At 40.6% G+C, this 15,749-nt stretch overlaps 1 protein-coding gene across 1 annotated transcript in view; it reads right to left on the bottom strand.

Moving 5' to 3' along the window:
- The window catches only part of LOC102386812 (phospholipid-transporting ATPase IB), a 222,214-nt gene that overhangs the window by 8,800 nt on the left and 197,665 nt on the right, over positions 1-15,749 (bottom strand). The window contains exon 12 of the mRNA XM_006017640.2: positions 726-817. Coding sequence (XP_006017702.2) covers positions 726-817 — 92 coding nt within the window. The remainder of the gene's footprint in view (positions 1-725; positions 818-15,749) is intronic.

Below are 15,749 nucleotides of genomic sequence, written 5' to 3'. Positions count from 1 at the left end.
ATTTTCCCCATGGCTGTCTGGGGGGATCTGACTTTTGGAGTTCCTTTTAAAGTTGTGCAAGCCATGATGGAAATCCAAATGTGTCAGATGAAAGTGCTAAAGACACAGGACCTACGTTATATGTCCCTATGTGAAGTAGTCTAAACTGATGACCTCAGAAGCTGAGAGAGAGGCTGGTTCTCTTTTCTGGAAGGAGCAGGCAGGGTTAGGGTTGTGCCCATTACTTCCCCAAAAGACACCAAGCATGTGAGCAAGGCAGCTGTTCAGACCATGGCCTGCTTTGTAAAAAGCATGTAGAAACTTTCCTAAACAATACCGAAGGGATACTGCTGTATTTTTAAAACTGCTGTTGGACAAGCATTTGTATATTTGGGAAGAAGTAGTTACTTTTAAAAACAGGGATCTCTTATAGCATTATTATCCTGCAGAGTGTTTAATTGTACAAGAACTTCAGAATACTGGGATTTCAAATTTATGGAATTTGTGTATTGGGATTTTGTCGTTTGGGCCAGTTGATTGGGTCCTAGGGAATTATCTGTATTCAAGCTTTACTAGCCTGGGGCCAAATACTCTAATTCCACTTCCAAATGTATGTCTCTTGGTTGGCAGCTCAGCCTCTGTACAGGATTATCTCTACCTACAATTTAATTATAAAATAATCATCTTCCTCTTCACTCACCTGGGACCAATGCCTGAGGAATACACATCTATAATCTGGTACTTACGTGATACGCCTTGCTGGACAGAATGAGCACGGAAGAGACTTGGAGGAGTCTTCCTGCCAAGCCTTTTTAATAAGTGATCACGTTCATTTACGCTGGAATAAAAAATTAAACACAATGAGTCTCTGGGTAATTTCACTACATCTCAGTGTGCTTAGCAATTACCTTGGCTTTGTTTTTTTAAAACAGTTGTAGTATGAAAAAAAAATCCTTTATCCTTCTTTATTTTAGGCACCATTAGGAGTGTTCTGCAACAACAGGACTCCTTCTTTTTAAGGCATGTTTGGATAAATTTACATCTATTCTATATGGATGGTCCAATATAACTGTTACATTACTGTGGCATCTGGATGCCTGATATCTTGCTTCTTGACATAACTGTACTGGACTTGGATCCCATGTTAGCTGAAGTGTGCTATAAAAACTTCCTTTGTATTACATGCACAATTCTTGGCACTCAGAAACTGCCTTAGAGAGAAGGAGCAATGTGTTTTTACTTAGTGGAGGTTAAAAGGCATCTCTCACACCTGCAGAATGGCCAGAAATAACCAAAGATGACACCCACCAGAATTTTTTTCAAAAACATTATTCGCTCCCCTCCCCCCCACCAGAAAAACAAATTTTGCCCAGTTTTTGGTTAAAAAAAAAGAAAAAAGAAAAAACAACAAAAAAGGAAGAACTGGTCTTTGGTTTATCCAGTTCAATTTCTAGTCCTTTAAGGATCTGAATTTTTCTTTAAAAAAAGAAACTGGATGTTTTATAAAGCAAAAATCACAAAAGGAAAAAAACAAACACCAACCCAGAGAGACAAAGAAGTTAGGACAGCTATAATGCATAAGTATAAACCTCTTTGTGGTCATAATCCAAACTGGATATTTGTAGTAAACTACTGTATGTTGCTCACAGAGTAAAACGAGGATATTAACCTTGCTTCCCTAATCTAGCAGAGAATTTAAGCAAATGCATAATGCTGAATGAGTAGTCCTGTAGATTTCAAGGGAACTACTAAGGGTAGGGCTGCATGCCCCCTGGGCCAATGATCCACAGGTTGCGTGCCACACGGGCTGCAGACCTCTGGGGCCCCTACACTGTGTGGGAAGCATAGGCAGCCTGGTTCCTCTCCCCCTCCCTCCCCAAGAAGTGCAAGCAGCCCAGCTTTCCTTCATCAGGTATGCAGCATCCTCCTGTTGCCTGCATGCAGGAGGGTGCTGGGTGGCGATGGAGCAGGGGGACAGGGATGCGACAGGAGGCAGAAACTGGAGGAGAGACAGGGAGTCTGGAGACCTCTGCTGCTGTAGCATCAGAAGCAATGGGGAGAGAGACAGACCACCGGGTTTTGCACAGCACCACACCAATACGGTTTCACTGCTTCCACTGGGCATGTGAGTATGTGTGGAGCAGGTGGCCAGATCTCAGAAGGGGGCTGCATGTTTTCCCCCGAGTCTCCCTTGTACCATATAGACGTGCCCTCTGAATTTTAACTATGCATGTGCTTACTAGTGCCCTGCTTAATGAACAAACTATGCTTCAGAGTATGTAAAACGTTTGTCATGAAATACAAATTATTATGATTTATATTAGTTCCGAACAATGGTCATCTTATTGTTTCCTCTCATAACTGTAAATCACGGGTTCCTTCTGAATTATAGTGGTGCTACTGAACAAAAGATCAGACTCATTTTAGTCAGCCATTATTCATCCATTAGCTTGGTCTCCATTTTGGGCTGACCATTTCAGAATTTGGGGTCCACCTCTCTGCACACACCTCTTCTTTCTCCCCACCACTGTAGCTCCTCTGACTTAAGCCCCACTGATATATAGCAGTAATAGACTACATACACTAATGAATGGGGGGTTCTCTCCAGAGTGAGGGCCAGAGTATCATTCTTTGACTATAACTATGATTTCACGTATATGTAGTGTGTGAAATTTAAACCCTGGGGAGCACTGCAGCTGCTGTAGTCAAGCCTACTGCAATTTTAACAGACAGCTCCCTTCCCACAGAAACAGTTACCTAATTTAAAAAAGGAAAAGGCTGTCAGAAATTCTGAAATGACTGTAATGTACAATTCACCTATGTGGGCTTTTAGTCCACCTAGAATTTCATTAGATTCAGATCCAGGGTCAAATTTCCTGTGCAGTGTACTGGCTAATAGGGGGAAGCACAGAAGAAAGAGGGAGGAAATCTTCCCCTCAAATTACTTTGTGGCCCCCGTGCCAGCCAACTGAAGCAGGGGTGAGACAACCAACAGATCCTTACGTATAGCACTACAATGCAAACAGGGTTCCTAGCTCCCTACATAAGTTCTCACACTCCTTTATTCTGCAAAGTGGAAGTTACATTATATTATAATGCTGTCCCCCACATACACAGAAACAGGAAAAATTCTTGAAAATAGAGACAACCGGACTGAGAATGCTGCTCTTAAATTACATTCCTACTTCTTGAATCTGCACAGACTGCGAATACCAGGGGCGAGTAAGGCATGTATCTCTATCTGTGGTAGTTCTTTCATGAGCAGAGGAGTTGGTTACCTCCAGCCTTTTTTCTAACAAACTGAAAGTTCCAGCATTGTGAGGCTTGACAGGGAGGAGACAAACAGGAAAATTTGATTACAGGTGAAATTCTTGGAGCTTTAGAATATCCTGGGTATTACATTTTTCCAGAAATTTAGTTTCTGCTACTGATCAGAAACCTATGTATTTTTAAGGTCTATGGATTTTATCTCTCTATCACAGAACCATCAAGTACAGCATCTATTGAGCAAAGCTGTCATGTTTCCAAACTGCATCTGCTCAGGAATCATTCTGGACCCAGACCAATGGAATCCCACAAGCCAAAGAAACTGGCACCTGTTAGCCAGGGAAAGGAAGCTATTCCTTGCAGCACTCCAGGCTACCTCTCTGCAGCTTTCCATCTGCTAAGAAATCCCATAATTTAAAAACTGATAAGCTGTCAAACTGAACTGCAGAATGTAGGGTTTTTTTTCTTTACACACATGTTCTGAAGCTTTGTTTTTAAATGCTACTCTGAAGAGCTCTATTCTCTTTACCTCTGGAAAGAGTCTCCAAAGCTCAAAAAACAATCCTTATATTATTATGTATATTGTGGAGGCACCCAAAAGCCTCCACAATATCAGTTTCAGCCTTAGAAATGCATAATGTTTGTGACATAAGATGGGTGATAGATAGGGATACACTCAAACATAACTGTTTACCTACATTTAATAAATTGTTTAAAATAATGCATATAATCATCTGACTGCACTTTCTTGTAGATACAAACACTAGAGCCCAAATAAGTTGGGAGTACAATGCAAAAGATGATCTTATGCTGCTTCCAATTTCCTGCAGTGAAGCATCAGAGCAAACAGAAGCAGTAAACTACAGAGACTGTAATGGAGCATGGAAATGAAACCTCTCTCAAGGTCCAGTTCTTAGTGGCTATGGAATGAAGGATAAGAATAAATATTATGGAGCATCACGAAGTTGAGAACCCAAGATTCGTGAAGCATCACTACCCACAAATAAGGAAGAAAGGAGCTGGCTCCCAAAGAGCTGGAAATAGGAACAATGAGAGAGGGGGCTTGGAGGAAGTTTATAGCCTAGTCACCGGTTCCCAATCTGTGGTACGCAGACAATCTGTCAGTGGTACGCGTTAACACATTTATTATAATTACTTTATATGACAAAAATTTGCTGGTGGTACTTAAGGATGTATCATTTTAAATTGGTGGTGCACAACCTGTCAGAGTTAGGGAACCGCTGACCTAGGTGATACTCCACAATGTTCATACTTAGCCTTCATTGTACAGCTACCAAGTTGTATGTCATACACCAGACTGCCATTGTGCCTCCTTGCAGGAAAAAAAACATTAGCACATCTATTGGAGATCCATGAATTGTTCCATCACTAACCATCATAAAATGGATCAGAGAACTATACATAGAAGTAAAAGGGCATTTTACAGGGTTGCAGGCAGAAATGTATGGGTAGGCTCTGACCTCTAGAGAGAAAGGGAAGAGGCCCAAAGATAATTCTACAATCATTATTAGGTTTTCAGCGTGGAAAAAATATGGAAAGTATCTCTGAAGATCCAGCTAACAGAATGGAATAGAGAGAGATATAGGACGTGCCTTCAGAAAACTGTTCAGCTAACTCATAAGAAAATCAAACATGGACATAGAAAAATTTTCAGAAAAGGATTCCTCTAAGAAGAATGGAAGGAGAGACAGGAAGACAGCAGGGCAGTGTACTGTCTTCCAAGAGACAAGACATGAGTTGTCATTCAAAGGAACACTGCACTAACATTGCCAAGCTGCTCTGTATACTTGAGCTAGCTTGTTTTAAACTAGTCTGGATACATCTGCATGGCACAGCACCGTACAGTGCAGGCATCCCCGAAGAATGACGTGCTCCACAAATGACAAGCAGGGGTCCACTAGTGATAGTGCATATTGGCACAAATTATCCTGTCTCATGGGATCTCTTACAGGTTGCAGACAACCTTCAGAAAACTAGGGCTAAGGAAAATAAGATTTATATGAACTCTTCTGAGAGGCATCAGTTGGAATAGTGAGTTTTATTTTGGGCTCTGCTTTCTAAGAAAGAGGAAGAAAAACTGGAGAGCATCTAGAGAGTTACAAGGATAACACGGGGGTTGGAATGTGTGCTGTAGAAGGAATATCGGAGAGAACTAGGCATGTTTAAAATTTGGAGAAAGGGAGATTAAGAGGGGATGTGATAGTAATTTTCAAATATTTAAAAGGCTGCCATAAAGAAAAAGAGAGAGCAACTGTTCTCCCTTGCCATGGATGGCAGGCCATGAAACAATAGATTTAAACTGCAGCAAAGCAGATTTAGATTAAATCTCATTAAAAAAGAGAAAAAACACCTTCCTAACTGTAAAAACAATAGAATAATTGAAACTGTGCAATTGCTTTCATTGGGAGTTTTTAGGAAGAGGCTGAATAAGCATTTTTCTGGGCTGTGCATCCTGAATTTGAGCAGCAGGCTGGACTAGACGACCCTGGAGATGCATCCTCTGTCCCATGATTCTCGTTCTTCATATTCTGCAGGTGGAGCACAATAGAAGATTCCAAAAGTGCTGTGTAAGGGCAAAGAAGTGTTGTGTCAGGTAGAGAGTTTGGTCGCTGTGCAACGCTGGGGAGAGGGGCTGTTTGGGTGGCCCCTAGATCAGCAGGAGAACTGAGTCTTCTAGGGCACAGGCTAGATGGACTAGTTTAAAGGATATTAAACTGTTAACAAAAATGGATGGTAAAAGTAATCACAGAAGTCCACGCACTTAGAATAAAATGCTGCTATGGAGAACAAAATTAGCCAAAGCAGTAAAGAACATGAAGAAAATAAAATCTTATTTGCCTCAACATAAATGCTGGGTAATAAGACAACCTTGAATTGCTCATTTATCATCACAGTTCATCCACTGTTTGAATCATAGAAACCTGGTAGGATGATTGCAGTGATTGTAAAAGTTAAGGTCAACAGTTATAACCTATTTAGGGATGAATGAGTTGGAGAAAAGCCCCTAAAGTGTCTGTCTACAATGTTTAAGGAGGAGGGGGAAGGGTGCAGAAGCTGCTTTATGGGGATACGAATCTGAGCGATATATGCTGGAGGTCTCATGCTGCCAATACTAAAATGCCTGAACTTTCTAAACCTTACAGGAGACCATTTATTAACATTAAAATGTTACATTCAACCCAAGAAAAATCTGCCAAGATCTCATCTTGGCAGATGAGGAGGAATTAAAAATTAGTGGCAATTAAGTATAAATGATCATTCACTTCAATGGGTTTTGGGTCAGGACTAGTCAACTACTCAGTTACAGACTTATGTGCAGATCTATTTACAACACAATTTTCTGAATGGGAAACAAAATGTCATTTAAACCCAGGTAATGCTGCTGAAATGTGACATCACTCAACACAAAATCTAAAAGCAAAAACATGCTAATTAAGGAACAACACTTAACTGAACCCTAATGTCCACACTGATATGACCAGATTTCACACTTCCAAAAGGAGTTTTCCTCTGCTTCCAGGAGACCAGGCAACACACTACGCACAACTCATCCTTCTCTCTCAAGCTACAGTGCAAAATCTTAACTGTGACATCAGACTCCTTTCAAAGGTACAATACACTGCATAGTGAACTTGTGTATATATATGGTAATGCTGAGTATTCGCCAAACTTACTAAAATTATATGTAAGCCTTATTTACTACTAGTTCTGCTTCTGTTTTCACTGCAACTCTCTACAGGTGTACGTATTCTCCCATGTAGGATCTCTGCAAGATGAGAGCCCAGACTGTATGTGAAGGTGCATCAAGGAAACAGATGGATTACAGATGAGACCACACCTAGAGTCCAACATTAAATCCTGGGCACCTCAGGAACAGGTTGTCAAAATGGAATTAGTTAAGAGAACAGATGATGCTAGGGAGCCAAAAACATGAATTTATGAGGAATGAGTCAAGGAATGAAATAAATGTAAACAATGACTTTGGGGAGTGAGAGACATAACTAATAATGGGCAAATACACAGGACAGTGGAAATACACTGGGTGGTATGAAGGCTGAGAAGAGCAAGCCAAACAGAATTTTGAATGGATGCCAGAAAAAAATGTCCTAATCTGAAGATTAGGAAGGTCATTTAAAGGAATTGGTAGAAAGTTCATTATGTAAGTAATTTAAAACAAGACTAAATATTAATAGCAGAGAAGAAGTTGTATAGGAAACAGCACTTTAATGGCTACCTGAGATGGTCAAGGTAACTTTAAGACCTTTACTATTGCCAGCGTGACTGCTTAAACCAACATTATGCAAATATGTTAAATCACGTGAGGAATGGAAGGAACTGACTTAAGGTGATATAATATTTCAAATGACGTTTTTCTACTCATGCACAAAACTGCTCAGACATCTTGAGTCTTAATTGTCCTAAGATGTCAGCTAAGACATTCAGTAAAAAGATGTTTTTGTCCTTTTTTTCCCTCTACAAAAAGCAAACAGCCCCTCCGCCTAGGCAACAAACATCTGGCTTTACACATTCAAATGAGGAGCATCAAAACAAACAGAATAATTCAAAGCTGACCACAAGGTCCTGCTGGCTCATTTGCTCAAGTAATTAAAAAAAGATGAGCTTCACCACCAATTAACCTACTGAGCACTAATTAGCGTTAATGAGGATTTGAGGTACTTGGTATAGCGTGACCCAGAATGTCCTCCAGAGTTCACTAATTGGCTGGTGGCAAAGGCAGGGCTCACAAAGAAGGGAAGGTTAAAGTGGATGCAGGTGTTTCACTTAAAATAGAGTCTCCCTGGGAAAATAAATGCCCCCACTTGGGTTAAAAAAATCCAAGGCTTTTTTTTTTTCAACTGCATCTTAGAATTCATGCTCTGCTGTGATCTGTTAGCAGAACTACAGAATATGAGCAAGATCTATTTTTTAAACCTATTCTGTCAGGACCATTTAAACTTGCAGTGCAAATACCAATAAAATATATATGAGATTATTTGTTTTTGTCCTTCCCTTCCACTATCCTGTAGGAAGAAATGTAATGTTAGCAAATAGAGCCCAGTGAGTCTACTCAGAGCTCTACAAATCTAAATAAACGAATAAAAATATGCATACCTTAGCTGCCAGCCCCCTACCCTAGGGATATATTAGTAAATACAAGGCAGAAGTATGACCTAGAGGATCCTTAACCTTAACTATAACCTTAAGTTATTGCACTGAAGTTTGAGACAAGAGGACAGAAAATCATTCAGCTCTTTCTCTTGCCACTCAAATGCTTATGAATCCCTTCACCCTTCTTTCTGCAGGTATGTCACAATTTCTTCTACTCAGTACAGTAACAACAGTTAAATCATGGTACGGCTGTGATGGACAGCAGAAAAGCCTTGAAGTGCAAACTGAAACGCAGCCCTTTACTCCAGTAGATATTTTCCCTTTTAAGAAGGACTGGGACATGGCCCTTTATTTAGTATGTTTCTTTCTTCTGTCACACATCCCATTAAACACGGCTGTGCTTGAGGTGCCTTGCTTGGTTCTGATTCCCCTCACTACAAAACAGCTTTGAAGTCAATGGTGTTGCACCAGCACGAAGCAGGTGCAAGAGATGAAATATATAATAATTTTAAAAGTCTGATGAGGATAAGCAGATACTAAAATAAAATAGTGACAAGTTTGTCCCTGGACTGGATTTTTTTCTGGGGCAATGGAAGGTTCATTGGGGGGAGGCAATGTCATTTAGAGTCAAATCCTGGAATGGGTTTCTTCTTATTTTTGCAGCCAAAACATGAAGCTGGGATCGTGTTGTTTCTGTGTTGACGTCAGTTGTCACTGAAAGTAACATTTCAGTAAAATATTAAGGGAAAGAAAAGCAGAACAAACTCTGGAACTGTAGAGGCTCAGCACATCAACTGCAACAGTCTGTACTGTTGAAAAAGTAGTTTGTTGGCTTTCATTTTGTCCCTTGATGCTCCTGTTCCCTTAAATTAGTCAATTTTCTAATAATAATGTCTCCTCCAGATTAATCAGTGGTTTATACATACTGCATTTCATGCAGGCATGACTATGGCACAGGAGATTAGCACAGTCCTCCCTCATTACTAGAGTACCAATTATTTTTTCAGGGTTGCCTTCTCTGCAATATTCATCCCAACTCTGTCTCTCTCAGTTATTTAAGCATCATATTTGTCACCTATGTACCCAGCATCTAAACATTTACAGCATCTTGGTCGCTGTTTTGGTGGTCAAAGGATGAACTGTATACCCCATTCAAACCCCATCAACACACCTTAATAATAATCAGGAATAGATTGCCCCATGCCAAGACCCTATCCCTTGCTGAGCACACACTTTACCATTCCCACCATTACAGGCCCAAATTTAAGTGGTTTTTCTTTCAATTAAAACACTTTGTCCATTTAAAAAAAATCAAACCTGTGTATTATTTGAGTTCATAAGTAGAGAAAAGTTAAAAAGGAGCTATGTTAGCAAGGGGATTGATTCAGCAGAATGGAAAGCACAGTCCCTTGGCTAGTTAGGTTGAACGAGTCCTGTGAAATAATTTCAAGGTGAAATTCATTCCGACCCTGAGGATCCACCAAGAACCTATGCACTGAAGACCCCACTTCAGCCCACTGACCAGCATTTTGTAAAAGCGCCTTCTACAGGTGTGAATGTCACTCTTCACGACTGGGGGAGTGGGTATCTGAGTCCCGATTACCCTTGTAACAGTGATAAGCACAAGTAGTCAGGGGCTTGAGCTGGCTTGTCTCTCTCCACTGTAGTTCAGGGAGAGGAGATGCTATTTTTAGTCATCTGGCATAAGAGTGCTGGAATGTTTTACTCCCTGAGATCAATGAGGGTAGAAGGACTTTCAATTTTAAAAGCAAACAAACAGACACAACTGATAATGAAGCTGCAAAGTAATCAGCAGAGATCTCTAGAGCACTTCTTGAGGAAGCTCTCTGTGCCCAAGGCTTTTAATACTCGGGAAAACAAAACAATGCAACAAAATCAGTGGTTGTTTTTGCCAAGTCAGTGTCCAGGCACATTTTCAGAAGACTCTTAAGTGGAACAGCTGAAATAAAAGAGAACATCCATGTGTTTCCCTGTAATTATGCAATAAACCATCAACAAACACTAAGGCCCATGTTCTGTCTGAAGTGCTCTTCTGTTGCCAAGTGCAGCTGAGGAAGGCAGGGAAATGACAGGCAAGAATCCTGCCTGCAGCACTTGCTAGAGCCATCCCATCTTTCCCTCCATTGCACTAAGAAGCCATGCTACAGGCAGTACCAGTGACCTCTTTTTCAAGCAACAATGACTTCCCAACATGCTCCTTTTGAAAGATGGTGGAGACATGTTGCCTTTAAAAGGCTTTCCATGGCTGTTGGGGCAGTGTTCTTCTCTTCCTACTCCCCAGGCATCACCACCTCTTCAGGGGAGCCACAGTCTTGCCCTAGACGGAGCAGTAGCTGCTTTAGGAACTGGCCTGTTCTCTTCTTTAATGCTAGTTTCACTTTTCAAGACTCAGAGAAGACAATGATCATTTGTACATATCAATACCTATCAATAGCTTGCGAGTTTTACATCAACCCAGTCTGTATTTGTCCTCTCCCTCTTTATGTAGACCTTGCACGAGGACAAAGTGACTGATCAACAGGGCCAACAGCAGGATCATACCTATCCAAACCAACTTATATAAATCCATAATCTAAACTCCTCATAAAACTATGATCAACCCTGTACTCCGCTGCTACTGCCATGCTTCCTCCAATGAACAGAGCAAGTCTTTTGCCGTCATCCAGCATCTGGCAGAAAGTGTGCATGGACAGCCTTGTGCCTTCTGCTGGCTGCAGCCCCTCTGGCAGCTGGTGCTTTGTGCTTTGGTGGCACAGCTGCCAAGTGGAGCTGTGCCAAGCTGCCAGAAGTTCAAGGATGTGTATGCATTCTGGTAGCTGCTCTCTGCCACCAGAAGTCCTTGAGAGGCAAAATGTGTCCTTTTGTTAACAACGTTTACTTTCCATTGTCTTTTATTCCAAATAACGTCTTGATGAAAATAATGCTTTCCTCCTTCTGGCCCTTGGACCAGCCCAACCTGCATTTTTTATGATGTTATAATCAGGATTGTATTTCAAACTTCAGCTACCTTGGGTAACGCCATGCACCTGCTATAATAAATGTATTTTACTTGCATAGGAAAATGAAGCAAACAGCCCAGCCACTAGGCATGACCGAAAATATTAAGTCTGAGAAAACTGTAGACAACAAACGGTAACAATTAAATATATGTTACATCTTAAGCATTTTTTATCCTAAAGAGCTTCAAATACTTTAATACACTTTCACACTTCATTATGTATCTGGACACGTACACTACAATTAACTGCCCTCAAACCAGCTAATGTACTTGACCCAGAGCAAAGGTTGACCAAAGTGCTGCCTCCTGCCCCTCTAGAATATGGACACTGGCTAAACTTCAGCCTCTGAAAAACAGACAGTGAAAAGCGTGACTTACTGCTTTGCACTTCAGTATCAGAACTATTTATTTCTTGTCCTTAAGTGCTTCACTTTGCGCTTGCTGGAGTGGGTGCTTGGTGGTAACGTCCATAGATAAAGTTGCGGTGCAATTCCAATTATAACATTCTTTTCTTACCCACTCATACTTTTCAGTAACAGTCACCTTTGAGGCTGAAATTTTCCATGCTTGGTCTCAGCTCAAAGGTGATTTTTTTTTTATTAGAAAGTTTGAACAAAGTCTATTCAGTCTTTTCTAACATTGGTGAAAGTAGACAATGTACTGAGGTGGGGAGTTAAACTCCCCAAATCCTCGTAGCAATCTTTTTTAAAAGCAGAGCAATAGTTAAAATGGCTAAATACCGAAACTTTTTCTGGACATTGTTCCTGGTAAAAACTAAGGCATTTGTTTCCTTTGAAAAAACAAACAGCTTTTGATTAAAACAGCTTTTGATGAATATTTAGTAACTGTCTACTGGGCATGTAGTATTTTCATTTCTTTTCCCTTTGCTAAAGTTTACCTTTCACCTATTCCTCTTTGTTACTCATGTATATAGGATGAAAATTCTCCTTTCCTTTCCCCTGAGGTGGGGGCGGTAAAGTAGGAACCTGGGCCAGACAGACTGCTGAAGCCATTAAGCTGTAGGAGTTGTCATGGAGCAGTTCTCCTACTGTGCAGTTAGGAGGGAAGATTCCTTCTCCTTTCCCCTCTGGAGACCCTACAGCCCAGCATAGTTATTATGCCACAATAACTCAGGATTAGGCACTGAGAAGCAAACTGGCCCCTTCAACTGTAGCTGTGATGTCCTCGTTCCCCTCACCTCCCCTCTCCCCCAGAAATTACTTGATGAGAATAATCAGGATGTGAGGCAACACTGTACTGCAGAGGGAGCAAGTAGAATAGCTTGCTCGGTTGGCACAAACTGCCAGCTGGAGATTCAGTGTTTATCTTTGCAAATGCTAGGGCCACTCTTCTGTAATGCTCTTCAACTCAGAACAAGCTTGAACCGTGGTTGTAAATGCATTGTGCATGGGCGCTAGAAATGCCGGAAATTAACAATACTTATTAAATGAGGAAAGAACTGCTGTGACTCTTTGCTGATATCTGGAAAAAAACAGGGCAGAGTAAAACAAAATAAGCATTTTCCATGGACTGCAGATGGACATTTGCCATATGGAATCAGAAAGAGTTTTACTCAAAAAAAAAAAAAAAAAAAAAAAAAAAAAGCTCTGATATAATTTTATGTGCATTTTGCTAGTAAAAAGTGTCTAATATCTTTTTACTAGGAAAACTAGGAGGAACAAACCCATAAATACGCCAGTCACTTTGTTGTGTATGCTGATGGGGAAGTCTTGCCTTCCCTTCCCAGAAATGGTGCGAAGAACATCTGGAAAATTTGATAAAAATCCCCAAAACCTCAAAAAAGAAAACAAGCCTCTCTCCTTTGTAGCCTGATTTTAGGTTTGGCTACATGAGCCGGGCCAGATTCTGATCATGCATGGAATTATGCATGTTTGGAGGAAAGCCACTGAAGTCACAGTGCAAACGAGATTAAGATTTAGCCTACCACATGCAGTGCCATTTACCAGATTAGAACATGGAACATATATTTTTTTAAAATAGCCTTCACCTCTTTCAGTGATACCTGCCTATGTGAAATGACTTGTTGACATGGTCTCCCTCACTTACATGGATGTAATTTGAAATGCACCAGATCAGAACAAAGGAACAAAGTCCTCTGAAATATGAGGACAACTTGCTTCTCTCGAGTCCTGTAGAAAAGTTCTCCACTGTCCCCAGGATCAGGCCCTTACATTCACTTAAAGGTTTATTTAAAAAAATAAACATGTTTTAGTTATTCTATCCCTCCCTCTGAGTCTTAAAGCATTAGACTACAGCACTCAGGCAGGGGCCCAAGCCAGATTTCTCCTTTTTCTTCTCTCAAGGGGCCTATTGAAGGAGCAAGCCTTCGTGAGTGCCTGTGTCAGCTGTCTGATCACTGATGGGGTCACACAGCTATTGAAATGACTAGATAGGCATCTGTATTCATGGACCAAGTAAAACTGAAGGGAAGATAAATAAGATAGCTTGCTTTAAGGGGGGAAGCTAGTCATGCAGCTCTTTGTACCAAAGCAAGTTAGACTCAGTGAAAAGCACTTAAATGAAAGGGAATCTCAGCCACAACGTAGTTCCTTGTTGGGAAGAGACAGTGAGGAGACTGCGAGGATCTGCTCCTCAGACTACACTGAAAAAAAATAGGCTGTGTTTTTTTCCTATCTGATGATAAAAATAGCTGGCATAGGCTTTAATGCAAATGTAAAGAGTTCAAATTATAGGAGGCAAAAAAAGCATATAGAAAATCTTACACAAAAGACCATGACATTGTTCCTTTATTGCACAGGTCTATACCCCACTGAGTCAAAAACCTAATTTAGCCTATTCCCGTACTATTTTACCAAAAGACTAACTGTGGCTTCATAAAACCGTCTTGAATGATTTGGGAGAAATGCCTTCATTTACCTACATGATGTGGACACTTCTCAGTTATACCCCAAGCAGGCCCTTCAGTTCCTTGAAAAGTGCGGAGAAAATTGTAAAAGCAGCACCGCTATTCAGTATAAAATAACAATCTTCTAACTCTGTCCTCAGCTCTCCATTAAAAAAAAAATCTCTAAAGGGAGTTCTCAGTGGCAATTCTGAGACACAGAAACCCTCTTAAATAGAAAAATCCACTTTCACAAAGCAATGGGCTGTACTGCTTTATTCTCAGCCTATTAGTAGGGCATTGTGGTAATAAACTGACACGGATTTCCAAGGTAATGTTCTCTTTTGTCCTTAATCAGCCTTTACTCAGACTGAACTCCTGCTGACTTCAATAAGTAAGTGGTTAGACTGAATGAAAACTTAACAAGAAACTCAAATTTTGGCCCTTTATGAGTCATGATTTGGTTATAAACATTTTTAGTGCAAAAACTCTCTCCAGTTCTTTTCAGGGTTCCTTAATGCATACAGATCTGTCCCAAATGTGTTTGTTTTCTTTGTGTAAATCTTGCAAGTTAACATGATCACTCAGTTCCTCTGGTCAGGTGCCTCCACATGTCCATGTTTGCTTTGGCATGTAAACTGTCCATCTCGCCTCCTCAAACTCATGTAAATTTAGTGCTAAATTCTGCCCTTTGTTACAAAAGAGTGCCAGGGGGCCTTTTCTTTTCCCACACCAAAGTTCACTGATATTGCAGCTGGGCTGGATTCCAGCCCAGAACTCTCCTGAGTGGCAGGTTTCAGAGTGGCTAATGAGCCAGTGGACTCACCAATGGTAGCTTGAGAGCATAGCAAAGCACCCACCCCACTGCATGCAAAGGGGTCAAGATTGGGAAGATGTTTTTCCTTGTTCCCATAAATTGCCACCAGTGTCAACAACTCTAAAGATAATTGGTGCTTTTCCTTAAATCCCAGCTCCTGGAGTCATGTGACTGCAAAATAATTTCAGTTTTCATTAAACACACACGAGTATGTCTCTAGTCCTCATAATTGAGCAGAAAAGCTAAAATGCGAGTCACAAAGGTTCAAAATCAGCATACAAAACAAAAACATTTAAAAATGCAGCCAAAAATCATGTTTTTTTTCCAAATGCAATTATTTTGATGACACATGATACTCATTAATTTTGGCTGCTTGGAGCTGCTATTTCCCCCTTGCACAGGCAGAGTACTAGACATACCTATCCCAAGCTGGCTCTACCCTGTGGGACTCACCTGCACCTCACTATACTGGTGAGTAAAGGCAAGAGTTGGCCATTGATTTATACAATAAAAATAAAAAAGCTTTAGATCAGACAGGGTTGAAATTCAGCAGAGTTTAATTTAATTTAACTAGTCCTAGTGGAAATTGTTTATTTTTCATTCATCTGAAAAATTATAACCGTTTCAATCAAGTGCAGTCACTAACAAAGGGGTATTCTGATTTGGGCAGTATG

Source organism: Alligator sinensis, unplaced genomic scaffold, assembly GCF_000455745.1.
Source record: "Alligator sinensis unplaced genomic scaffold, ASM45574v1 scaffold777_1, whole genome shotgun sequence".
NCBI classification, from domain to species: domain Eukaryota; kingdom Metazoa; phylum Chordata; order Crocodylia; family Alligatoridae; genus Alligator; species Alligator sinensis.
This window is presented reverse-complemented; position numbering and strand designations above follow the sequence as displayed.